The sequence below is a fragment of the Macrobrachium rosenbergii genome, chromosome 16 (genome assembly GCF_040412425.1).
Source record: "Macrobrachium rosenbergii isolate ZJJX-2024 chromosome 16, ASM4041242v1, whole genome shotgun sequence".
NCBI classification, from domain to species: Eukaryota; Metazoa; Arthropoda; class Malacostraca; order Decapoda; family Palaemonidae; genus Macrobrachium; species Macrobrachium rosenbergii.
In genome coordinates this window covers 50515631-50542034 of record NC_089756.1, presented here as the reverse complement: position 1 = coordinate 50542034, position 26404 = coordinate 50515631, and the positions used below count along the sequence as shown (strand labels likewise).

At 41.1% G+C, this 26404-nt stretch overlaps 2 protein-coding genes across 4 annotated transcripts in view; one reads left to right on the top strand and one right to left on the bottom strand.

Annotated features, from left to right (window-relative positions):
• The window catches only part of LOC136847428 (receptor-binding cancer antigen expressed on SiSo cells), a 797278-nt gene that overhangs the window by 30593 nt on the left and 740281 nt on the right, over positions 1-26404 (bottom strand). For 2 of the 3 annotated variants that reach the window (XM_067119100.1, XM_067119101.1), the window contains exons 6-7: positions 8845-9009; positions 3735-3926 (exon numbers count right to left, since the gene is read on the bottom strand). In XM_067119100.1, the coding sequence (XP_066975201.1) occupies positions 3735-3926; positions 8845-9006 (354 nt within the window). In that variant the 5' untranslated portion in view covers positions 9007-9009. Of the gene's footprint in view, positions 1-3734; positions 3927-8844; positions 9010-22075; positions 22447-26404 lie in introns of those variants that run through there. The other variant, XM_067119099.1, reaches the window with a different exon arrangement.
• Positions 24618-26404, top strand: part of LOC136846951 (dynein regulatory complex subunit 5) — an 11855-nt gene continuing 10068 nt past the window's right edge. The window contains exon 1 of the mRNA XM_067118205.1: positions 24618-24672. Coding sequence (XP_066974306.1) covers positions 24618-24672 — 55 coding nt within the window. The remainder of the gene's footprint in view (positions 24673-26404) is intronic.

Here is a 26404-nt window from a genome sequence, read left to right as displayed (position 1 = left end):
GAAAGTGTCAGCAAATGCCAAACAAAAGTTAGGTATATACAAAAGGCCTCATATATTTATAACAGAGATAAAACCAATGCAACTTGTTTTAGGTCATTTGTCTTTCCATTACTACAATACTGTTTTCCAGTATGGATGTCTACTTCTGCCAGAGATTTATCTCTTTTAGATAGAGTGGTTCCTGGTAGTAGACTTACGTTTCCTAATAGTAGCAGTTATGACTTGGACCATTGATGGATGGTCTCTCGTTTGTCGCTTTTTCAAAAGTTCTATTTCACCAGAGAACTTTTACATTCACAATTGGTCCCTGATCCCCTTTTCCTGCCACAAAAAACCAGATTTGATAGCAGTACCAATATGCAGTAAATGTGCCTTGCTGTTGTACTTCTCAGTTCCAGAGGTCCCTTATTCCTCACACCATTGGACTGTGGAACAGCCTCCCTGAGGATGTTGTGCAATTGGAACTTCAAAAGTTCAAGTGAAGATGCACTGAAAAATATGGAAAACTTTTTTTTCTGGACAGACCCTAATCTAAAGGTCTGCCTGAATCATGCTGATATTTGGGCATTGTCTTATAATCTTTTTTATTTTTTTTTTTTATTGAGAAAGTCTGTGAGGGGTTTTGTGTTTGACAACTGGATTTTCCAGAAGCCACCAGATGAAGTAGGTTTTTGTGATGCAACTGAGTTGGCCTCAATATTTAAGTGGTATATTTCTTTCCTCTGTAGTGCTGTAACTGTCTCAGGAAAAATGTCTCTTGCACTCTTTATTTAATGCAGCATGTTTACCTCCACAGTAAATACAATGGGAATTTTTAGGTCTTTGTTTACCTTTGGCCTTCCATCAGCAAGATGGATTAATACAGCTATAAATCTGGCAACAGAAGCACTTGAGTGGTCCAAGGATATTATATCTTTAAATTTATGCCAGACTGCCAATACTGAGGTTGAGAGTCTCAAAAAGAGAATGTAAGAATAAGTGGTGGCTGAGGACATACGGCTCCATTTCTCTTCTCTTTTTTGAGTTTTTTTCACTTTCACCAAATTTCAATAACTTAGCTCTTTCAGTAATTTTTCTTTGGTGTATGGTACTAGCTCTGTAGAGTAAACCACACCATGAGTCCAAGAATTCTAAGAGGTGGGCACTTTAATTCACTACAGTTTACCTCCACCTTCCTCTTGAGGTTCTCAATTTCTGCAGGTGTCTTTGCCTCAAATAAGCTACAGTACTTGCTACTGAATGATGAACTTGTAAAACACTGAATCTTCTAAAGTGCTTTCTTCCGTTGTAAAGTAAAAAAGTTATCTTATGAAACTAACTCAAATTAGGAATTCAACTTTCTTTACATTCTTTTTTGAAGTTTTTACCCCTATGCCTGGATGCTGGTTGATTGGAAATAGTGGGAAGATAAGGAGCCACTGCTGGTAGCAATTAGGTCCTCCTGTTTAGCCAGAACTATATTATTCTTCACCAAACATGAAGTCTTCCTCTGAAGTGAGGATCTGCTTGAAAATTTTAAAAAGACACCATAGACTTTTCATGGTGCTCAGCTCTCCACCAATGGAGAGCTGACTCTATGATGTCCCATCCCTATCCTACCATGAAAAGGGTGGCACCTACATTATTTAGGGTGGTGGCTCAAGTGTTGTCTCAACCTGCTTGATGGGACTGAGAGCTTGACATGAATAAATTATCCCCTCTCTAACCATCCTGCTAGGCAGTCCACACAGATTACTGAGTCCTTTATTATGCTTCCCAATTTTAGTTCTGTTTTCACATGCTAATAATCTAATCTGTTTAGTTCTGCATTCATGTGCTAATTACCAAAGCAGAGTGCATTATGTTCCTTTATAATGTGTAACTGAGCCACTTACAACTTTTAATTTTATTTGAGCTTGAGTTTATTGTGACCTTTAAAGTTCTTCCTCTTTTTAATGATCTGCACTTAGTCCTTTATTTCTTATGATAATTGAGGAAGCTATAAAGAAGTACAGAATGGTATTTCACCTGGGGACTGCAGTCTGCAGATGGCCTAGTGTAAGAGCCAAATCAGAGGAAGATTTCATGGAAATTTTCAAAAGCTGGAGGAGTAGAATAAGGAAAAGAGTACTGACAATGAATTTTGAGGCAAACCAAGCAAGAAATTATTAAATTCTTTGTACTGAATGCTACAGATGATATCACAAGAGAGGCTAAAGACTGAAAAATGTAAATAGAGTAGACATGATTTTTATGATGCTGAAAAAGAGCCAATGGGGGAAAAGTTGGAGGGGGGATTGTGTTTTGATGGTACTGCAGCCTTCATAAGAAAAAGTAGAAATGGAGAAAATATAAAGAAACTGCCAGAGTACTAGAAAATGTAAAATATCTCATTAACAATTAAACAGTATTATGAGACTGTACTAGTCTGAGTAACAAAGACACAGTGACAGGCTACAAAGAAAGAGAGATTTTGAGGAAGTGTGATTACAACAGTGAACAGTCATAACTGGATTGCATTGGAAAGATCACATTACAAAAGCAAATGAAGTCTGGGTGCCCTCCTCTTCCCTGGCCTTTTAATTATAACCTGAAGCACTCTGCTATCCTTAGAGAAGGCACTTATGGTTGTCAGCATGCCCTTGAAATTACAGTATGCTTAAGTAATGATTACAGTACTTGCTGGGCCTCATTGTTGCGGCATGCCAAGTTTTACTGCTTGGGATGGATCTTGGTTTGTCACCATCATCCTCTTCATAATCTCATCCCTCACAGTTCTGGCTCAGTGGGGGCATGTGTTATACTGGAGTATCTGCCTCTATGCCTCTTGTGAGCTTAATGAATGTACTTCTCTGGGACTGTGTCTTTATACAGTAACTGCAAATACTTTACTTATAAGTGAGGGAATGGATCCCTTGCACTTGGTTCTACTCTTCTCCATGGCCCTCCATCAATATTTCTTCCTCCAAATTTTCAACTTGGGTCATTTTATGATTAATGGGTTATACGCTCAAACATCTGTCTTACAATAAAGCACATTTTTACACAAACCAATTAATCATGAATTTCCATATGCATTATGTCTTCTTTCCTTGCAAGATCTTTCAAGCTGATATGACTTTGTTTCCCACAGAGTGAAGATATTTTATGATTAATGGGTTTGTAATAAAGCGTTCCACTGCAACAATGCCATTTTGCTGTTAATAGTGAACAGAGTTCTTCTCTGGGTTTAGGAGGCAAGTGGGTTTTTAAAAAGAAATTTGTAGTGACTGAAGGTTAAATTATTTTTGAAATTAAAAACATCCCAGGAATACCAACTGCAAGTATGAATATAACTTGCTTACTATTTAGACAAAAAACTGTTTTCTAATCTACGTAGTTGGAAGTAGGCAAAAACTACTCATAATTTAAAGCAAGTTTCTACAATACTATATTGAAAACATTGCTCAGTGGATGATTACAAAGAAATTCAAAGAGTAAAACTGAATTTCATCCACTGATACAACTTTGTTGTAGAAAATGTCCTTTCCCAAATACAATCAAAAGTACTGTAGCCTAAATCTTACAATCTCTTATATCCCCTGGTGAGATTTTGAGAAATTCCTCCTTGTAAGATTCTGAGTGTTATGTACATGTATTTCAAATTTTGTGTATTTTCCAAATTCCATGTTGTACTCACTCTGTGATCAACTTTGAATTTCCCTCATGAACATGTAATTAAGTCAACAAAAAATTCAAGTTATGCTCTTATTTACCTCAAAATAATTTGGCTCTTCTTCTTGTTCCTCTGGCTGTTCCAGCAACTTCTTCTGTTGGTTTAATCGATACTGGTTAATATGGTCCTGGAGGGGAGATATATTAGATGATGTGACTCTTCCACCTCCATCAGTTACTACTGATGAAGGTACGTCCCAGGTATCCCAACCTGCATATTCGTCTGTGTTATTCTGTGGGCCAAAATATATATTTATATAAAAAGAATGTTTTTCATACTCTTGCTATTTATAATTCTATGGCTTGACTACAAGCATATAGTGTAATTCATTTAATATTAAATGACTACAAGCATATAGTGCAATTCATTTAATATTAAGATAATGAGGCAAATTTTCCAGATTTAGTAGTTTAAAAAAAGTGTACCTAATTTTAAGCCAGCTCCTATAATACTGTATACAGAATATTGGTTAATGTGGTCTTAGAGGGGAGCTTTGTAGCTCTTCCATCTCCATTAGTCACTCCTGATGAAGGTACATTCCAGGTATCTCAATCTGCACACTCAACTGTTATTCTCTGGACTATAATTACATTAGGGTCTCGGTTTATGCCACACTCGACCTACATCATTTTGTGGTTACGTCTCGCAATCTCCGATAAATTTATTAAAAATTTCTTGCTCGGTCATTCGGACATAAATGCAAACTTCACGTGGAACTAGTTTGCACACGGAATGGATGAATAATGTTGTCTCAAGGTGGAGTATGGGGAAGATACCGTCAATTGTTTGCTATACGCCATCTTGAATTGTGTCTCATTTGCTCTCTCTCATTTGTGTTGCTTTTTTGGGAACCTTTTTAATTACATTATGGCTCCCAATTGTAAGGCAGACTCTTCTGATGGCAGTGCTGCGAAGAAAAGAAAAGCCATCTCCATGGAAGTGAAAGTCGATATAATAAAACAATCTGATAAGGGCGAAACACCATCGAATATCAGCCGCGCACTTGGGTTTAGTCATACAACTGTGTTGACGATCATCAAAGATAAAAAGAACATACTTAAACATGTGACAGGATCTGCTCCTATGAAATCAACTGTGATTACAAAGCACCTCAGTAGTCTCATTACCGAGATGGAATGATTATTAGTACTTTGGCTGGAAGACCAGCATCAACAGTGTATCCCAGTTAGCCTAATGTTGATTTGGGAGAAGGCTAAAAGTTTGTTTGAAACCTTGGAAAGAGAAAAGGGGTAAGAGAGTGAGAGTGAAGAGTTCGGGGGTTGCACCTTCTGCAGGTTCTGCCTCTCCAGATTCACCAGCCCCAGTATCTCCAGCACCTTCCTCCACCCAGTAACCTAGTCAAACCTGCCTTACCTCCCTTTACAATGCCCCGTGCGCAAGCCAACAACAGAGTAAAGGTAAGGGATTGTTTCTTTTTATTTACTGCTCGGTAAATTTAAGGATAATATTTACCACTGTAGTGTATGTATGTGCTCAGGAATTGTTCTCTCTTTTATGTATTTTTATATTTTTACTGATTCATGTCATTAAGTCTGCTTAAGTTCTGACTTACAAACAAAATCGGTTTATGTCTTTGCCATAGGAATGGATCTCGGATGTAAACCGAGACCCTAATGTATACGTATAAAAGAACACTCCTCATTCATGCTATCAATACTGAAAATTCTACAAAAAAATTTAATGATGAATAACATATGAACACTTTATTTTGCACTTAATCTTTTAAGCCTGTCCACAGTTTGAAACACTACAAATTCCTATATGTATATAAAAAATGAAGGCGAGGAAGAAGAATTGTGGTTTTTCCTTAATGTGCTAATGTCCTGGAATATACTCTGCAAGCACATGTAATCTCAAGGGATGGATTTGGGACAATACCATTATGTACAGCAATGGCTGGTATGTCAAAAGTACTAAAACTGCTTTAGAAATCCCCATTACCTATGCATATAAAACCAAATTTATATTCTTATTTAACTATGGTCAGCAACCCTTTATGCGCTGCTCACTGATTTGATAAACCTGGCTACTTGTAGTTGATGAAGTTTTTGCAACTTGGGAAACAACTCCAAGGTTCAATGAGAGTTGCTCATACCTCTATTCCTGTGTAGCCAGTTTTCCAGATATATCCAGAATCACTGTTGTTAAAAGGCTAAAATGTACAATAAGTATGCTCATTATCACTGCTATTACTAAGTCAAAACATACATCAAAACCTTTAGTGGTGTCCATACTTTGATGAACATGCCACATAAAATCAGAAATTACAATGCAATACCATCCTCTTATAAACAAAGTAAAGCAGCTAATTTATGGTATGAGAATAACCTGTACCAAACTAATGGGGATTATAAAATTTCCAATGGTTCTAAGGCTAATGTGTCCATTGGTTGAAATTTACTGACAAACCCATTACGAGAGATCAAACCGATTACAGTACTAGTATTTCTCTCCTGCTTCCTATACCATAATAACAATGAACCCACTGAATCTCTGTGTAGGGAGAACTACCTCCTAAATTATTTTCTTCAGTTACCACACCTTTTGTCTTGTGTAATGAAGTTTCTAAAACCCTAATGGTACAAGCCAAATCAAACCTAATGGTATGTCAGTAGACAGGGTTTTATGATCTAAGAACTTTTCCAAACAAGTTGCACTATTAAAGCCTCAGTTCCCTTGGTGCTTCAACATTAACCAACAATAGAAGAGTCTACATCATACTGACTAAGTTGAGAAAAAGATAACAGGAATGCTCTTACTTCTGTCAGCTCTGGTTCTACTGTATTACTATTATAAAGCAGTTTAACTATACCAGTCATACTCTACATTTATAACTATACCAGTCATAGCTCTACATTTACCATGAGACTGGCCTGAGTGATTAATTCTTAAATGACAGGTTGACAGAATGGAAAACCAAATTTTAAGGAAACTGGGATGCTAGACAGAGGATGAAGGGGAATGCATGAGAAGTAAAGCATAAAAGCAATGTATGTAGAAATTGTGATGATATGGTATGCATGACAGACACACATCTATGCATGATGGTTTACCTTTGTACCAAGTTTGACTGGAGTCCCCTCAAATATGCAGGGAGAGTTGCAACTATTAGGCAAGTGTGACATACCAAAAAACATGTTCTCCCTTCATGTACATCTATGCCAAGTGGTCTAACTTTCTACTAAGTTTCAATGAAATCCCTTCAACTGTAGGAGTTGCAATGGCAGGGAAAGCTTGACATACATACTAACAGACTGAAAAACAGACAATTTCCCATCAAGCACATCAATGCCTGACGATTTAACTTCATGCCAGGTTTGATTGGAATCCCTTCAACTAAGTGGGAGGAGTTGCTGTGACAAATATGCATAACCAACACACTGATGGGCAGACAGGCTGATAGGCAAATAAAGGGGAAAATTAGTCACTCCCAACTTTGTTAGTGAGGGACAAATAAATGCCATTTAATATGTGCTGAAATCCACCTCATGTATAGAAGACAGTCATCCAACCTAACCTGTGCAAAAGGGTTAGAGACAATGCTATTACTCTCTTGAATCCATTACTCTTCTGATGAATTTGGCTTTCATCTCTGCTGATAAATACCCCAAAATTATTCCAGCTATGGTCCCACAAAATAGACACTTTTGTTACAGGATGGAGAGAGAAACTATGATGCCAAATACAGTAAACACCCTGTATTCGCAGGGCATTCGTACTGCACCCCCCACCCCGTGAATAGCTAAAATCCACAAATGTTTAAAACTCTAAAAATGCTTATACCTGAATATTTTAATAGTTTTATCACAAAAAGTGCATTTAGTCATGAACATGATATGAAAATACAGTAATTAGTGAATATATCTCAGTGAAAAATACCCCGAACGAGTGAATTTTCTGCGAATAATGGGTAGATACGTTCCACAGAGAAATCTGTGAATACGTGAGTCTGCGAATTGTGAGAACGCGAATACGGGGGGTTTACTGTAGCTGACTATTTCCGTTGCTTCCTACCTAATGCCAATATCAAAATGACAAATTTTTAAAGTAATTTGTATTTTTCCTAACATACAAACCTGAGGTCTTTACATATGGGATTTACTTTTGGTGCAAGCTGGAATCGGCTGTTTAACTTTAAACAAGGTGGATATTGGTAGTTGGCTACCAACAGAAGGGGAGGAATTCCTCCCATCCAGATGGTATGCATTCACTCGTAGTGTTGTTATGGAATGGTACCATGGTAGTTCCTTTGTCAATAATGGAGGGGGGGCTAGTGTCCTATCATCTCCTCAACTGATGGTGTGGATGCACGGGTCTACAGTACCACACTCAGCACAGCGGTCAACTGGGCACATTCCAGGATGATGGATGTATGACAGACAAGTTCGGTCACTAGGGTCGCTGTTAGCGACAAATGGTCTTGACACTTTAATGTTTTGAAGAACTGTTTGATCTACAGTACTTAAAAATTACTTTAATCATTCTCTTTCTCTACCAGCTCTCAATATAACTCTGCAGTCACCTGACACATTACCATCCACATCCCAAAAGCTGAGGACTAGATCTTGTTACAACTAGTGTCACCACTATCTACTATCAGTACCCATTATTTATAAACTAGCAAGGGACTTATTTTTTGAATGAGAGGTGGCAAGAACATGGGGAGAGACCAAACAGACTGGAATGAAAATAAAAATCAGAGATCAATATAGTAAGCATCTCAAGGATACCTCCATAAGCCACACTAATATAGCAGCCCTTACCAGGTATGAACCAAAAAGAAAAGAAGGTTACACAATTCAAAACTATACTTCCTGAAAAGAGAAAAGAAATAACATTATGAAAGAAGGAAGAATGTTCACATCAAAACCAGGATTGTCTGATAACAAGGCAAAAATTGACAGTCTTTCCATATAAGAAAAATGTATCCGGTTAATAACATGGGAAGTATGTAACCAGTCAATAAAGAATACAGCACATATCAGCTGCCTCAAACCATCTCAGATGTCTCTTTAGATTCATAGCACAGCTGGGTAAAAACTGTTCTATAAAAGCCTTCATCCTCATAACTAATAGATGATACAAAACAAGCACTTTAGAATTCAGTATTAAAAATTTGCCATACATACCTGACCAACTGGATTGAGGGTGCCACTTTCACTTGTTATAGCAACTGGAAGGTGAGAGTCTGATATCCGTCTTTTACGAAAACAGCAAAAGCATCTTCTTATGGCATTCAGAAGTAAGAGAAGCAAAGATTTTATCTTCTTTACTGCAACCAGAACAAACATTCTCTGTAGCAAAAAAAAAAAAAAAAAAAAAAAAAAAAAAAAATAAATAAATCAGCTGGCAGATTACATTCAACACAGCAATGCCAGGTTGAGTGTTTGTTACATTTTACTTTAGAGTATAGTAAATTCCTAGTATTAAATGGTATGCTGTTTACAGATTCACAGGTTTTCTGAAACCGTTTATACTATTTTTCTTTAAGTTTCATGTTTATTCATATCTCAGAACATGAAAATACCTAGGAATAACACTCTGATCTTCATTAAAATACCTGTAACAACAATAATAGCTTACTGCACTTTATTAGAAAAAATTGTACTCATAGTTGCTTCTGCCTTCAATATAAATACAAAGTGGGGATGCCTTTTAATTGAAGGCCTTATCTTTTACCAGGATCAGACCAAGGTCCACATGAACAGTGGGGAATGGCTTACAGTGAAATTATAACTGAATATTAAGCTGATCATAACAACCTTAAATCTCTTAACATAATTCACATGACAACAACATATCAAGATCTTCAACATGGAACTCAATTTCACTCAAAATGACTATAACCTGGTCTTAAAGATCCCCATGTATAACATAAGCCATATGAAAAAGATAACCTAACCTGACATATGTGTTACTTTCTCAAACTATATTTCATGTATGTCTTCCAATAAAATAAAGGCATCCCTGATGGATTTTCCAGTTTCCCATGGCTTTGCAAGTGACAGCCAGTATATTATGCATCAAACTACATATAAAAGCTAGCTAGCTCTTAAGACTGTACTGAATCATGATACAGTATTTTGGTTTTAGAGCCAAGCACTAGAGTTTTACAAGATAGACTATGGGCCAACCTAACAATTTAAGTACTGTAACATCAAATTAACAGTAAAAATCAATTTTATTTAAATTCAACATTAGGTTATCAATATTGCAATCATTGTTGAGTACCTCATTCATAGCATATCATGCAGTGGGGTAGGTCTTCTCTACTGATTCACATGAGAACAGTCAGTTAAAAGGTTTCACTGCCAGATTCATTTGGCAGACATTACACACTTGGGGCTGTCTCCCACCATTTTGAAATAAAATCCTCTGGCTGGTAAACTTATATGCAATGTGTAGCATCATTAAAATTATCCTCGTTCTATTATCAGAGTGACCTGAAATCTGCTATTTCTTAGTGGATGGTTATTTTTTAAGCAATCCCAGCTAGCCTGCCACTAAAATCTAATGTAAGAAAGGATCACTTGTTTAAAACCTCTATATGGGATATTTACAAGTATTAAATGACTGTTTAATCCTGCAGCCTCTTTCACTGCCCTATTTTGCTCTCTCATTTTCATCCCCACTTGAACTCACACCCAATGAAAACTCACCCTGATATGTTTATGTGAGTGCATGAGGACCAGTCAATCATGCAATTCTTGTACTTGGTGGTGAAAGGATATAAAGTTCTTTAGTGATGATTACACTGCTGGAATCATATTAAACAGAGAAAATAAAGAAATTTCAACCAGAACAACTTCCATTGAAAGTACATTTGGCTGAGTCTACAGCAGCATAAATTTTTATGTTGTGGTGATGGAATAAAAAGGAGGTTATTTCTTCTTAATAGTGTTACCTCCAGCTAGGACAGTACTTTACATCCAGCCATAATTCCACTTAGATCCATCAATTTATATACTTTGCCTTTGGTGCTGACAAAGGCATTCAAGAAATATGCTTGCCACTAGTGTAGTGAAGTTCTGCAGGTACCTGTGCATATATGCAAATACATAGCCCTAAGCTATGCAAAATGTCTAATTTCCAAAAATTTGTTCTGTGAGCAGAACCATACATTTGGCAGACATAACCCACCTTGCTAAGACATAACAATGTATAAAGTCTAAGCACAGCTTACTGATCTACACTCCCATTAAAATATGGAACAACCGTCAATACATTCAATGTATTATTCATTCCTGTTGAAAGAGGTCAATGATATGGGGCTTAAAGGTCAGCATTGTGCCAAAATTAGCCCAAGGAATTTATCCTCACCAACAAAAGTAAAATGCTTTCATTTACAAAGATGGTCAGTATATCCTCTCTTTTTCTAGTTTGTACAAATCTGATCAACTGCCTTTTGCAGTGATATGTTGAACTACTTACCAACAGCCCATTTTGAGGCAGCATTTATTGCAGTCTGCTGCAAGCTTGTGCATCAAAGTCATCTACAAACAATTACCCTTGAACATCAGTTGGAATGTGATCCATCAAAATCACAATTTTTTAAGGTAAATTGTTTTTTTCTTAACTATACAAACCTGAGGTCCTTTACATTAGGAATTACTTTCAGCAGAGCTGGAAATGGCCATTGAACTTTTGAACAAGGTGGTTAGGCAGTTAAGCACTGGCCAGGATGTGGGAGTACCGCCTGCCTGGATGTAAACATTCCAATTTGCCTTTCGGCCCAGGTGTCAGATTGAGGGGTGGCATGAGGTGGGCATGAAATGCAATGTAAAGGACCTCAAGTTTGTATAGTTAGGAAAAATACAATCTACTTTAAAAAATTGTGATTTGTTCCGACACGATATACAAACTGTCGGTCCTTTACATTAGGAAGACTCACTGGTTGGAGGGAGGAATCTGAGTGAGTCTCTATGAACTGACTGGAGTTCACCACACCTTGTGTTCCCTTTCTGGTCGACAGAGTGAGGAAGGGAAAACTGCCTCTGACAACATGATCGGGTTGTAAGAAACATGAGATCAATTGTCAGATTTCTGGGTCCCTTTGCATGAAAGAGGAAGTGTCAGTTCATGCAAAGTAGGCTAGGAAGAACTTTAAAAGTCGGTGACATTAAGGCAATCACAAGCACTGGGTTTGTCTTATTGTCATGGTCTCCTTACCCCACCTTGCAAGGGGAAAGAGTGGGGTTGCTTCTACAATCCTGAGCAGAAATAGAACAGAAGCTCTCACTGAGTACTTATCTGCATCAACTGCCAGATCCAGCATATAACGGCACCTCTGCTCCCTGCCCATAGGAAGAGGGCCGCGATGAGGAGAAGGAAGAGAGGCCAGTCACTCCACATTCATTCTCCCAATCACAACTGTACATCTTAGGTGAGACGCAACCTGTCCTGTTAGAGGAGCCGGGTAAGCTACGCAACTTGTTGAGCAGCCACCACAGGACCCAAGGAGAATTGTCCAAGGACTTGTGTGCAACAACCTGAAGGTAGGAGGAAGTAAAGGTGGTCTGTTGGGACCACATGCCTGCCTTCAAAACCTGTGGGACCAACAATGCTGCAGACTTTGTGAGCTCTCAGACAAAGCGTACCGGTGTTGTCTTCTTCAGCAGCAGAATACACTCTCCTTATCGTCTCACGAAGCCAGAAAGAGATTGTGTTCTTGGACACTTCTTTCTTGGTCGAGCCAGTACTAACAAAGAGTCGTTGACACTCAGGCCAGAGGCGGCGAGTCCTCTTCAGATAGTGCTGCAGCACTCTAACAGGACACAGTAGCATCTCATCTGGTTTACTGTATTACCAACAAAGTCCTCTAGGGAGGAGATCGTGAAAGACTCGAACCAAGCGTCAGGAACTGAAGGATTCTGAGTCTTTGCCACGAAATCTGGGACGAAATCGAGCGTAACTGATCCCCATCCCCTCGAATGTTTAACATCAAAGGAAAGTCCGAGAAGTTCGCCAACTCTCTTCGCTGATGCCAGGGCCAGCAAGAAGACGGTCTTGAGGGTCAGATCCCTGTCTGACGACTCTCGTAAAGGCTTGTATGGTGCACGAGTCAGGCTCCTTAGAATGAGAGTCACATCCCAAGCAGGGGGCCTGAGATCCCTGGGTGGGCAAGACCTTTCGAAGCTTCTCATCAGTAGGGAAATCTCAAAGGAAGAGGAGATATCTACACCTTTCAGCTGAAACGGAGTTGAAATGGAAAGAAGCTTCTCATGGCAAAGAAAGACAAGAAAGTCCGCGACCACAGAACACGGACCACTTTCCCTGATATACCGCTGCAGAGGATCTTCTGAGGTACCCGGCCATCTCCGTTGCTGTGCGACGTGAAAAGTCTCTCACTCGCAGGAGATGGTGGATAACCTCCAGCCGTGAAGACATAGGGACTGCACTGCCAGATGATACCACTCTACGTGGGGTTGACGTGCAGCAGGTTGGGCCAGGGGGGGAATCTCTCTTGGTGCCTCGGAAAGGAGGGCTAGCAGGTTGGGATATCAAATGGGTTTGGGTGCCACTAGAATCATTCTGAGATTTGGAGTGATCATCACTTGGTTGATCACTCTGCGAATCAGACAGAACAGAGGAAAGGCGTAGACGTCGAGGTTGTCCCATGGGTGCTGGAACATGTCCTCTGCAGCAGCCCATGGGTCCGGCATGACTGAACAGAAGACCCGACGTTTTCTGTTGTGCTGGGTGGCAAACAGATCGATGACTGGACGCCCCCATAGATTGAACAGTTTCTGCGACTTCCGGGTGAAGGGACCATTCTGTTCTGATCACCCGATTCTGGCAGCTGAGCTTGTCTGCGACGACATTCCTCTTGCCTGGAATGTACCTGGCTGACAGCTCTATTGAGTGAGCCAGCGCCCACTTGTGCACCTGCATCATCAACTGGTGGAGCGGGAGGGATACCAGACACCCCCTGCTTGTTGACGTATGCCACTACTGTGGTATTGTTGCTCATCAGTACCAGTGTCCCATCACTTGATCCCAGAACTCTTGGAGAGCCAGGAAGGCTGCTTTGGGTTCCAGGATGTTGATGTGAAAGTGCTTGTTGTCTCGGTGCCACACCCAAAGTCAGCAACTCCTCCAGGAGTGCGCCCCATCCCTCGGTCGATCTGTCCGAGAACAATAGCATGTCCAGAGGGGGAGTATTTAGGGATACTCCTATTAAGAGGTTCCTGTCGTCCATCCACCAGTGTAGGTCCTCTCTCACCTCTTCGGAAAGAGGGATGAGAAAGGACTGGGGGTCTTGGGACTGGGACCATACTCCTTTAGTCTCCATTGTAGAGACTGCAGGTGAAGACGCCCATGAAGGACCAGCTTCTCCTGCAATGACAGGTGACCGATGACGACTTGCCATTGCCGAGCTGGCTGTGAGACAGGAACAGTTGTGCCAACTTCCTGAACTTGCTGATACGAGAGTCTGAGGGAAAGACTTTCGCTGCTACCGTATCTATCAGCATGCCCAGGTATTTTATCCTTTGCTTGGGTTGAGATTTGACTTCTTGAGGTTTACCACGATCCCAAGCTCGCGGCAAAGCCCGAGGAGCCAATCCCTGTCCTGTAGCAACTGCAGGCAGGAGCTTGCCAGGACCAGCCAGTCGTCGAGATACCTCAGTAGACGTATCCCGTGCGAATGGGCCCAAGCTGACACAAGAGAGAACACTCTCGTGAGCACCTGGGGAGTGGTCGAGAGCCCGAAGCAGAGTGCCCTGAATTGGAAGACTGTCTCCCCGAGGATAAAGCAGAGGTACTTGTGAGAGGACAGACGAATGGGTATTTGGAAATATGCATCCTTCAAGTCCACCGTAAGCATGAAGTCGTTCTCCCTGATGGAGGCAAGCACGGATCGTGCTGTCTCCATTGTGAACCGAGTCTGGCGAATGAATCGGTTCAGGGGAGAGAGGTCTATGACCGGTCTCCAACCCCCCGTGGCTTTCTCTACAAGAAAGCTTCGGCTATAAAAGCCTGGGGACCGATCCGACATGGCTTCCACAGCACCCTTGCTCAGCATGGCTTGCACTTCTTGCATTAGTGTGGTATCCTTCGGTGATCCTTGGATGTAGGTGCGGAGACGGACCAGAGTGTTGGTGAGGGGTGGCCGAGGCTTGAAGAGTAGTAGATATCTCTTCCGAAGGACATCCACTACCCAAGTCTCGGCTCTGTATCGCTGCCATGTTGGCCAATGGCACGACAGGCACCCCCCCACCTTCGGCAGCAGTCGGGGGGGAACGCCACCCCTAGCGTTTCCCCTTCTTCTTCTTCCCCTTGGCCCCTTTACCAGATTGGAAAGCGGGCTGCAAGGGGCGGGAAGACCCTCCCTTTCCAGAGGAAGAAGAAGGCTGGATGTTCCCACAGGATCCCTTCGAAGACTGGGACTTCTTAGGGGCTGAGGAAGAGCTATCCTGACCCAAAGGCCTGGCTGCAGTGAAATGCGAAGACCTGGACGACTTGGCCACTGCCTGGTGAACAAGGCGGCCACTGTCATCGGCCTGACACTTGTCCACCGCAGCCTCCACCAGCTCTCTAGGGAAGAGAGAGGTAGAACCCAGCAACGGTCAGTTCCACAGGGTCATTGCCGACTCAGGTCCCATGGACCTGGAGAAGTGAGAAAGAACGGCGTCTCTCCGCTTCAGGACCAGGATGGCCCACAGGTTTGCCGTCTGGTGGGCGAGGCAGGAGATGGCTCTACCTCCAGACTGTCACAGTCTTCCGAAAGCAGAATCTTCCCCAGGTATGATAGCACCTAAGGAAGCAGCCACTTTGGATACTGTGAACAACCACAGATCCAACCAAGAGACTGCCTGGAAAGCTGCCATGGCGGTGGCTTCCAGGGTTGCTGCCTCTTGCTGCCAGAGAGAAATACTCTCTGCAGTAAGTTGCTGCAATGAGAGACCTGGGTCTAGACGAACCAGGTCTGGGTCAACCTGCTTAGGCGGCAATGCCCTCTCCGAGGGCATACAAACGCTTCTGTCGAGGCAGAGGAGGGGGAAGCAGCTTGTCCAAGCGGTTTGATCACATGGAATTGTCTTGCCCAGACACAAGACCATTCATTTGATCGAGGACCCCCTCGGCAAGCATGGACCACGACAGCCCCACCGAAACCTTGGGTTCCTTTTTCGGTCCCCAGACGGATTCGAGGCGTGAAGGATGATCCACAGATGAGGCCGTGGTCCCTTCCCCAAGGTCGTTGTGCTGACGAATCAGTGCAATTAACTCATCAAAAGTCCTCTGTATTTCGGAGGTGTCTGTGTCCTGGGGAAGAGGACCTCGAGTCCTTCCAGGGTGCGGTCCTCCCGATCTACTCTCCCCTCAGGAGGGAGAACCTCGGCAGACCCCTGTGATCCTTTCTGCACCACGTGGGCGTACAATCTGGTCGATCTGAGAACTGAGCCAGGAACGTACACCCCCGAGGTAGAACTCTGGGGAGACGACTTGCCGGAGTTCTTCCTGTCTGACTCGGCCCCCTGGGAGGAGCCCAGGAGGTTGAGGGGACAGGTGAGGAGGATCGGGCGCCGCCACTGGTCTTGCTGGCAGAAGTAGCAGGAGCAGCGGACCGGGAGCGGTCACCAACCCGCAGTGGTGATGGCAACCTGGATCGAGGAGTACACTTTCACCTCGGCGAAGCGTTCTCCCAAGGAGAGCAGGCGGCTCACGCAAGTCGAGCCACACACTCGGCTCCCCCGAGCCAGACTGGCCACGCGAACATGGCTGGGGACTGGGAGGAGTCGGGCGTGCGGCTGGTTGGCAAGAACTTGTGCTGTCCTCTAGATGGGCCATAGTCTTCTTAAGAGGCCGAAACCTCTCAGGAAGACTGAGTAGGAGACCTCTTCTCTGTCTTGCCAGGTGTCCGGACCAGAGAGACTGGTGCACCTTCCCTGGAACCTTGCTTGGCACTCAAAGAAGTGCTAGCAGGAAGAGCCAGAGCACCTGCTTGCCCGCACTCTTTCTCTCGCCCTGTGCCCTTAGAAACCTGGGTACTCGGAGTGGCTGGCGAACGAGTGTCAAACACAGCGCTGTCCTTAGAAGTGGGCTTCTTCGGCACAGCAGCGGGAGTGCAAACTGTGGCTGCACGCCCTCAGCTCCTGATATGACTGACCGGGGCCAATGAATTGTTTCCCTGGCCCATGGACCAGGAAAAGCCGACATGAGATCCCACTGCCTTCCCTGTGGAAGGAGCCAGTCCCTTAGAAGTCTTGGGGCGAGACTTCGGGGAGAGGGGGGAGAGACAGGTTTCTTCTTCTTCGGCTGGCGAGCCTCAGAAGAAGAAGAAGAGGTAGCAGACGACTAGGATGACGAAGATGAAGACAAGGAAGACGACGACACCTTCCTGGACCCCTTCTTCGACTTCTTTGTCATCTTCTTCAGGATGGCAGTCAGGTCCCCCATCTAGGAGGGAGCAGCAGAGGACACAGGTGCAGCCAGGGGAGCCACGGAAGCGGGGGCAACCCAGGTAGTGGAGACGTTGGTGCTCGGGCTAACAGCTGCCGGGGCAGGTGGAACAGTGCGGGAGCCAAGAAAGCCAAGAGCCAGTGCATGAGTCGAGGGCATGGGTGGAGCATGAGAGGGAGCCAGTACAGTACAACCAGGAGCCGGAACCGGAGTCGGGAACAAGCGTGGGTCAGCAACAGTAGGAGCAGGCACGGATATGTACAGCACCAATGACATGACCATTCTTGAGGGGCCAGGAAACCAGGAGGCAGCGGCACGGCATGGAGCGTGGCAGGAGCGGCAGACATCTGGGTGCCCAGGTGCGTGGCAACCGTCACAGGCAGCTTGCCAAACGATGTCATGGTGATGGTAGACATGGTAGATGTGGTGACTGCGTGGGTCGTCACCAGAGCACCGGACAGATGTGATATCATGCCCTCCAAGGATGGAACGCCAGGAAGACCCAAGTGCTGCCAGGTAGAAGTGAGGTCAGATACCTGGCCACTGAGAGACACCTCCACCGCCAAACCTGAAGAAAAGGTCGGGTCCAAAGTTGAAGCCTCTACTCGTTCTGGGGGGAAAAAATTCACCCCTGGAGCGAGGAGAGGCCCCAGAGAGGATGTCCTGATCGTCCGCTCCCCCATGGCCTTCCACACCCGTCGAAGCGAGTGAGGAAGGGGAGGGGAAGTCCTCACCCGAGGGAGAGGCAGCAAGAAGGGGAAACTTGCTGGGAGGGAGAAACGATCACGATGGGTTAGCCACCAAGGGAGTCGTCAGGAGCGTATACCCCTCAGACAATGTCTTGGCAGGCTTCCTTCAGTACTGTCTCCTCCCTTCAAACTTTGCCCACTGCTCAGGCAGACCAGGAACAACACTCAGAATATGGAGAATTGTGAGAACATATACGTCCTCTGCAGGTGGGGAAAGGGTGTGTGGGTCCATACCTACGCTTGAGCGGAAGGTATTACACTTCTTCCCTCCCACCCCAGGACATACATGCTGGGGGAAGGAAGGCTTACGGGGTTTATCAACATTCATAACGATAGCAGTAGGAAAAAACAAGAAAGATCCAACCGGGAAAACAGGTCAACAGTGGTCAGGGCAGAGAGTGGGAAACATGTCTGCTGTGCATGACAGCCAAAAGCAAATTGGATGTTTACAACCGGGCAGGCGGTACTCCTGCCTCCCGGACGAAGTTAACTGCCTAACCACCTTGTTCAAAAGTTCAATGGCCGTTTCCAGCTCTGCCGAAAGTAATTCCTAATGTAAAGGACTGATGGTTTGTATATCGTGTCGGAACAACTGATTTTTGGCCATCACATATGTGGTAACCTTTAACATGCTACCCTGTTAGGCTAAATAGGGAGAACAATGTGCATATCCTGCAATTACTTTTATGGAGCAATCTGATTAAAAATCTTTCATAAAAGATAACATGCTATCTCTAAAATCATAGGAGTACAGCTGCTTGAGAATACCACCCCTCCAAAAGTTTTTGTCTCCAATGTTTGATTACAAATAGCAAAGGCATTTTGAATCTCCCTCAATAGCATTAACAATGGTCTAAAAGTTCATCTGTTCTTTCTGAAGCCTGATGGACAACAGGTTCTTTGATCTAATTTCTTTCCACTTTCCCCATGTTGTTTCTACTCTGTTTCTTATGATTCACACCATATACCATCAAAACACAATCCCCCTCCTCCAACTCTTCCTCATTTGCTCTTCTTGGGCATCAAAAATCTCTCAGCTACTCCATGTACAGTATATTTATACAATCTTGACCCTCTCTTGTGACATCTGTTGTATTAAGTATACAATACTACATTAAATTCATCCTGACAACTCTCCCAAAGCATCAACATGGTCACTTTCTGTTTGTACTGTGTTCTTTCCTATAACTATAAGCTTGATTTCCCTTAAAATTAATTTTCAATCCTCTTTTCTCCCTATTCCATTCTTCCATGTTTTAAAAATTTCCATGACAACTTCCCCTGATTCTTCTGTTACACCATGTAGCTTCCTCAATTATTATCTTTAGAATATAGGAATCAAGAGATCATTAAAAAAGGAAAACTATGGTCACTATAAACCCTATACAGCAAACACTATAAATAAAATCAATAGGTAAAAAAGGTTCAATACGCATCATAAAGGAACATAATACATCAAGCTTAGGTAGTTTACATTTGAAAACCGAACTAGAACTAAAGGTATGAGTAATGTATTTTGAAACTAAATAGGATGCATATTACATACAGTCATATGGAGGAAATTACAAGACTGAAGACATTAAAAAAGGGACAGATAGGGCATTTAAACTACTCTAAAATATTAAGTACCATTATTTAAAAAACTATTGTTGTGCCAAATTAAAACCTGAAGCACTTCTACAAAAAATGTGTGGGGAGGGATCACAATACCAATTCCATGGGCAATGTATTATATTTGCTTGGGTTCTCAGATAAATCCTAAATTAATGACACAGGCAGTCCCTGGTTAATGACGATCTGGTTTTATGGCACTTGTCTAGCAACGAAAATCTCTGATTTCCGCTTATCGGCGCCGATAACTGGGTATTGGCGCCAATATGTACTTAACATAGGCACCGATAACCAAAAATCAGCACTTTTCGGTGCCGATAAGCCCGAAAATCGCCGGAAATCACCAATTTTCGGTTAGCATCACACCCCCAGAACAGAACCCCCGCTGATAACCGAGGACTGCCTGTACTAAAAAATGTAGAATCAAGTCAATATGAAAACACATGAAAAAGCAAGTGCAAATGACAAACTAAGATGACAGGTAAACAGGAAATAAAACGATATACTGTACAGTACAAATATTAAAATAAAAAAATTGAACAAAAAATAAATAACAAACCACTTGTTTAGAAAACTGAAGAAGGGATTCCAGCAAGCAGTTTTGATATTATGTCCCCTGTCATTTGTAAAATGCACAGTGTGCTGAAATAATGTTTATGGTGTGAGGAATAAGGAACCATGAAATGTACACTTAGGTTGCTGGTATCCTTACAATTGATCTTCTTCACCGCCTTTCTGCATAAAACATGTTTTTTTTTTTTAGCTTTCTTTACAACAGCAATATTGGCCTCCATCACTACCACCCTGAGTACAGTATTATGATACTTTTCTAAATTAGAATAACGCTATTTTTATTCTAAGGGTCCAACGTAACTGGTGGACATGGGCTGTGGATTGGGACAAACCTACAGCACATATAAGAGACACCTTTAAACTTATGTCTTAATATGAAAATAGGTAAGTTATTTTCAAGGGTTATACCAGACTTGAGAATCATACACAGCATAGTTTCATTGGTAAAATGTTACAAATTGTGTTGAGTTTTCCCAAAACTTTGTCTAACAATAATGGGACTTCCATTGGAAAACCAAGGTTATTGGGTGGGAGAAACAGATGAATGAAATAACATAACCTGATATAGGGCAATGGCATACACAGTACTATAAGGATAAATCCCCTTTCAACATCATCATAAAATTGTATAACATTATCTCCATCAGTATTTGCCAAAGTTCTCTTTCCACACTGTAGATGGCTTGTCAATCGAACTAATCACATGCACAGGTCGACCCGGTCACGTCCTAGCCATGTTTTTTTGTCAATAATCATAAATATTTAATGTCTGCAAATACTGGGCTTGCACTTGTCCATTTTGAATTTCAAAACTATCATGGCAGCATGAATCAGTTGTTTTGTTGTGAAGCATTTTGTGACTTGCAACCCCAAATTGGAGGATGCATTATTTTTTCCTCATCTGATAATGAACTGTGCAAGTTTTTACATCAAAACATTTGCTAAGCAATTTCACTGGTAGGCGCAACACACATACTGAAGGTAGCATGTGCTACCTGCATGATGGTGTTTAGATTCACAATGGCAAGCATGTGAATTTTAAACCATGAAATATTTGAATAGTGGCAGAATAAGGTGATATGAAAATTGTTTGCAATTTTTTCGTGTTAGAAAGGAATGTGAGGTTATGATACTTTTCAGGTGGTAGGCTAACAGTCCTAAACAGTTGCATCCACATTGTTTTGTTAAGCATGGTATCATATTTGAGAGGGGCCCCAGGGGCCTGAACCCCCACTGGCGAAATCAGGTTAAGATGTATCCGTGCTGAAATGTTTTAGAGTTGGAAACTAAGCATGTTTGAATGATCCAGAGTCAGTTAAGACAATGGCAAGTCTCAGTGTGTTCTCCTTGGTATATCCGCAGACATGTATTGTTTTGAGATGAAAGGGAACATAAATTGTATAAGTTAGCTTATGGTGTTGTGTTTCCTTTCATATTCAAAAATGAATATGGCAGGGTTGGGAAAGAACATATTTCTGCCAGATGTCGAAGCCAGCCATGTTATCAAGCTGAAACTAAGCTAATGCTTATCACTACATTTCCATTTCTGGATTAGCGCATTATCTTTTTCCCCAAACAAACCTTGGCTGTGGGTTTACCAATGTACCACATTTTGTTGCCTTGTGTTCTTCACTGACTATTAGCTTAATTTAAGCCTGGGCCTACTAGCCTAAAAGGGAAAAAGGCTCGTGCTTGGATGCTTAGGCTTTGTGGGCTGACCTTTGTTGGACTGTTGGAGAGCTGAAAGAAGTTGATCTAAGAAAACTTAGAAGCTATGTCTAGGCTGACTTGAGATAATTTCAAATCATCGTCAGATCAGCCTTGCACAAACCCAGCTCATGCTGACTTGAGATAATAAGATAATTTCAAATCATTGTCAGATCAGCCTTGCACAAACCTAGCTCACGCCTTTTTTACTTTGACATTTGGCTTCCTCAAACATGAAATAGGCTTAGGCTCATCTACATTGAGAACATTTGGAATATAAATATGCATCTCAGAAATAATAAATTTTCAAATATATTACCTGTGCTTCTACGTCACTTCTGTCCAGTTATCATTTGCAATTAGAATAATTTACCGGCAATTTCCGGATATGTCACATTTGGTAAGTCTTCAACTGAATAATGCTTACAAACTGCAGACATTTAGGGGCGCGTTCAATTAACCCCCGCCACCGCAGCAAAGATACGTTTTTAAGACAATACTTTGATATCACTGAAAATCTCGAACATGTCAGGGACTAGTAAATATCATAATGAAAACATATAATACAATAATTTACAAAAAATAAAGGATATGATTAAATATATATAAAATCTAATTCTGATGAACAAAATCAATCATAGCTGCCTTTCTTCTCACTCAGAACGTAACTTGACAACAGTGTCTTGATGAAAGACGTCAGTTTGCTGTCATTAACCTCTTCTTCTTCTCTGAAAAGCATAATTTGAATTTTTGACAATGTTTCTCGGTAATAGAGCCAGAGGCTTCGATAACTAGTTGTTCGACTAAATCAGACAGAGAGATTGAAATCAAATATTGATTTTCTCTAAAGGTGTGCGCTGTCTGCTGAAAACCAAACCCAAAAACCAAAATGCGTCAATTTTTTTACGAAATAAAGATGATAAATCTAAAAAACCTAGCAATAGGTATTAATTTTTCAAGTAGTATTCTCAGCAACCTTGTAGTTCGACTTTTTGTTTTGTTCTTACTCTGCTGTAGCTAACTTTAGAAACACTGCATAGCACTCACCTAAAATGTCTGGACTTCCAAGAAAAAATATTTTCAGATCATGACATAAAAAACGTTCAGCTATCATTTGACAAAAACATTTGCTTTCATGGACACTTCAAGGACTTAATAATAATAATAATAATAATAATAATAATAATAATAATAATAATAATGAACGCCCGAAATCAAAATTTCCAGCGCATACTCTGCTATGTATGCACCGAAGCGCGTTTCCAGTGATATTTTTACAATGGTAATCTTAAGGTAGTTTTAAGATCCTATATCAAAATTAATCTATAGGAATTCTGTTGACTAGGTACGCGCAAAATCAGTAGCGGAATGAAAACTGCCATACAAATATATACAAATACTGTTAACTCCAGAGGAATGAAACAATATAGAACATAAAATAATCGACCAAAGATAATCAATGCGGAGAGGTAATTATCTATAGTAATTATTATTTTTGTGGAGAGAGAGAGAGAGAGAGAGAGAGAGAGAGAGAGAGAGAGAGAGAGAGAGAGAGAGAGAGAGAGAGACCTTCATACAGTAGGTTAAAGGCTACGAAACTCCATTTATCAACTGGAAGCCGAATGCTGCCAGTAACGGAAAATACTAGAAACGAGATGTGCCAAAAATGTTCTCCACCTGTAATGAAAGGTCTATCAAGGAACGAGCGGCCTGCCGAAAGAAACATCAGTTTGGCCGGCATTCACCTAACGATGACACAACAAGACTTCCTCAACCTGGGTTTGAACTGCCACTTGATGTACAATCCACTGCCCGAAACCGAAGGGAATCCAGACTGGAAGTCCAGATTTACAGTCTACTTAGCCTTTAGGGCGACGGAAAAGTCCGCCTTTCCCATACCTAGGGGGAAAAATTGGCCTGAAAATCTGGGCGCCGACAGGGAAATTTCAGAGACATTCATGCTATTGATGAAGAGGCAGGAAATGGCGAAGGGATGACTATAGTTATCAACTAATTAAAATACGTTTACCATAACTTAAGAATTAACATATAAGACTAAAAAAATTTTTACAGGCTCAGTTATAATTAGTTGATAATACCCTTAGCTTGTGAAAATGTTTTTCAGTCTTATATGCTAATTCGCAAGCCACGGAAACTTTGTCATATCCCATACTAACTAAAAAGATGAAAGACGAATTTCAATTGAAACAAAAAGCCTTCAGTAAAATAACATCAAAAGGAATTCTACTGCTTCACTGACCTATACAAAGTGAATTGTTGAAAGGGAATAAACATGAAAAATAAGGTGGTGAATTTGTAAATAAGTTTTTGTACAAATATAAAATAATCTGAAGCCATATACATGTAAAAATAACAAAAAGGACGTAGGGATTTATTTTGTCATTAGCTGATCTCCTAATGCACTAATGATAGCCACAGAAAGTTCATTAGACTATCAAAAATATGGACTTGAAGACCACACAACATAAGCACAAAGTTTCTTCAGACACTTTGCTTTGGGAAAGGTACAGCTTGTTCCATATTATAGATGTATATTATATATATATATATATATATATATATATATATATATATATATATATATATATATATATATATATATATATATATATATATATATATATATGTATATTTCACTATTATTTGATTCCTACTATTTCAATGAGAACGCTACCTCTCCGGTAAAGAAATCTCACCGTTGCCATGGTTACGGTATAAACAACTGTCACGATTCTCTGTTGCTGCGGTAGCGCCGCATTATGAGTGTCACACATCACCAAACGGGGTATTTATAACATCCGCCTACTGCCTCAGGTTATTTTTAATCAACTGTAGCTCTAATGCTTCCTGAACTTCGGGTGCTCAGTCTGAAAATCATCCTACAAAATATTACCGGTAAGGCTGCATCTTCGTGGAGGATCATTGTGTTTGTTCATTATTTTTTAGTATCTTCATACTCTAAATGTAACATGTTTTTATTTCAACAGTCACGAGGACCTCTTAACTCCTCTTTCTCAGGGTAATATATATATATAAATACTGAGCTCTTTCCTTCCGTGTTGGAAATCGCACTCACACATGCTAGTAAGTTTATCCAGAAAGTGTGAGATCGAGAAATTAAGAAGTTATTGAAGCTTTAATATATATATATATATATATATATATATATATATATATATATATATATATATATATACAGTATATGTATAAAATATATATAAACATATATATAAACACACACATACACACACACACACACACACACACACACACACATATATATACACACACACATATATATATATATATATATATATATATATATATATATATATATATATATATATAAAAAATCATAAAGCTACAAATGTCGTTTAATATCCAATTCACGCTACTTCGAGAATATCCCCGAAGGGGAATTACCTCCCTTGATGGCTCAGTGGTTTGGCCGTCGACTGGAGTCGTTGGAAGGTACTGTTTCGAGTGTTCGAGATACTCCAGGTACCGATCCATTTATCACTTAAAAATTCCCCTTAGGGGATATTCCTGAAGTAGCGTGAACTGCATATTAAACGACATTTGTAGCTTCCTGATTGTATATAAATCACAGTGCGATAAAAATTTCATACACACACACACACACACACACATATATATATATATATATATATATATATATATATATATATATATATATACACATATAGAGAGAGAGAGAGAGAGAGAGAGAGAGAGAGAGAGAGAGAGAGAGAGAGATGCTTTGGCATTTAGTGAGATATAAGGGCGGTGTGCATGAATGGGAAGTACAAAAAGACAAAAAGTTATTGTGTCCGGGGTAGCTGAACGGCGTAGAGCTAGGGAAGGGCATCCCCAGTAGCCTTGGGGAGATGGGGAACGTGGAAGGTGAAAAGTTGTAAAGTAATAGGGAATAGATATGGTCTAGGAACAGATAAGTCTAAGTCTAAAAGGGAATGTTTTTGAGACAATTTGAATGTGTGCCTAGCTAGGTTCGATGAATAGAGCATCAACGCGTCGTAATGACCAAAGTACGACGGTCATGGTCTTGAATCGCCAATGTGTGGCGCGGGCATAACAATTTCCTCAACTACAAACCATCTCCAATATTTTCCGTTCAAAAACAATCAAGGTAAAATTAAAGGCTAAATGGTCTCTTGTCACTGTGTATCAGAACTTGTTGAACAAAATCCAAGCTGACGAAGGTTGTCGTAGGAGACTTGAATGCAACTTTGGGTGACAAAGAAAAAAAATGGCATTGCTGGTAAGTATGGAATTATTAGAGCAGATGAAAACGGAGGGTTATGTAGGAGTGTGTTTGGAAAGGATCTTGATTTCTGGAAACACATGGTTTCCAAAGAAGGATATTCACAAGTATACTTGGGATAAAATAAATCTCGAGGAGAGGGGTTTATTAGATTATTTGTTGATACAGAATAGATGGAAGGGCAAATTAACGGATGTAATGGCGAAAAGAGGGGCTGTGGGCATACTGGATAATTTTTTGATTGAAGTGGAAGTTACGAAAGAGGTCATGTTGCACAGGATGAGGTGAAAATGTGGCTGTAAAAACAATTAAGCCCAGTAAATTTTATATGGAATGTGAATAACA